Below are 882 nucleotides of genomic sequence, written 5' to 3' on the forward strand. Positions count from 1 at the left end.
CCCCCGGGCGCCGACCGCCAGGCGCTCTCCCTACTGGGGCGCATGCTACGTTTTGAGCCCAGCGCCCGTGTCTCTGCAGCTGCTGCCCTCCGCCACCCCTTCCTGGCCAAGTACCATGACCCCGACGACGAGCCTGACTGTGCCCCGCCCTTTGACTTTGCCTTTGACCGTGAAGCCCTCACACGGGAGCGCATTAAGGAGGCCATTGTGGCGGAGATCGAGGACTTCCATGCACGGCGCGAGGGCATCCGCCAGCAGATCCGCTTCCAGCCTTCCTTGCAGCCTGTGGCCAGTGAGCCCGGCTGCCCCGATGTGGAAATGCCCAGCCCCTGGGCTCCGAGTGGGGACTGCGCCATGGAGTCCCCTCCGCCAGCCCCACTGCCGTGCCCTGGCCCTGCGCCCGACACCATCGATCTGACCCTGCAGCCGCCCCCACCAGCCAGTGAACCAGCCCCTCCAAAGAAGGAGGGGGCCATCTCAGACAACACCAAGGCTGCCCTCAAGGCTGCCTTGCTCAAGTCCTTGCGGAGCCGGCTCCGAGGTGCCTGGCTGGGGAATGGGGGGCAGAGGGGACCCCCTGCCTGGATAGACTCTTACCTTCACCTTCCCATCCTCCCCACAGATGGCCCCAGTGCCCCCCTGGAAGCTCCTGAGCCTCGGAAGCCGGTGACTGCTCAGGAGCGCCAGCGGGAGCGGGAGGAGAAACGCCGACGGCGGCAGGAGCGGGCCAAGGAGCGAGAGAAGAGGCGGCAGGAGCGGGAGCGCAAGGAGCGGGGCGCGGGGGTCTCGGGGGGCCCCTCCGCTGACCCCCTGGCTGGGCTGGTGCTTAGCGACAACGACCGCAGCCTGCTGGAGCGTTGGACTCGCATGGCCCAGCCCCCC

General features: G+C 68.7%; 1 protein-coding gene across 1 annotated transcript in view; it reads left to right on the forward strand.

Annotated features, from left to right (window-relative positions):
- The window catches only part of MAPK7 (mitogen-activated protein kinase 7), a 5,236-nt gene that overhangs the window by 2,362 nt on the left and 1,992 nt on the right, over positions 1 to 882 (forward strand). The window contains exons 4-5 of the mRNA XM_010843175.1: positions 19 to 541; positions 623 to 870. Coding sequence (XP_010841477.1) covers positions 19 to 541; positions 623 to 870 — 771 coding nt within the window. The remainder of the gene's footprint in view (positions 1 to 18; positions 542 to 622; positions 871 to 882) is intronic.

Source organism: Bison bison, unplaced genomic scaffold (genome assembly GCF_000754665.1).
Source record: "Bison bison bison isolate TAMUID 2011002044 unplaced genomic scaffold, Bison_UMD1.0 scf7180017864180, whole genome shotgun sequence".
Classification (NCBI taxonomy): Eukaryota; Metazoa; Chordata; class Mammalia; order Artiodactyla; family Bovidae; genus Bison; species Bison bison.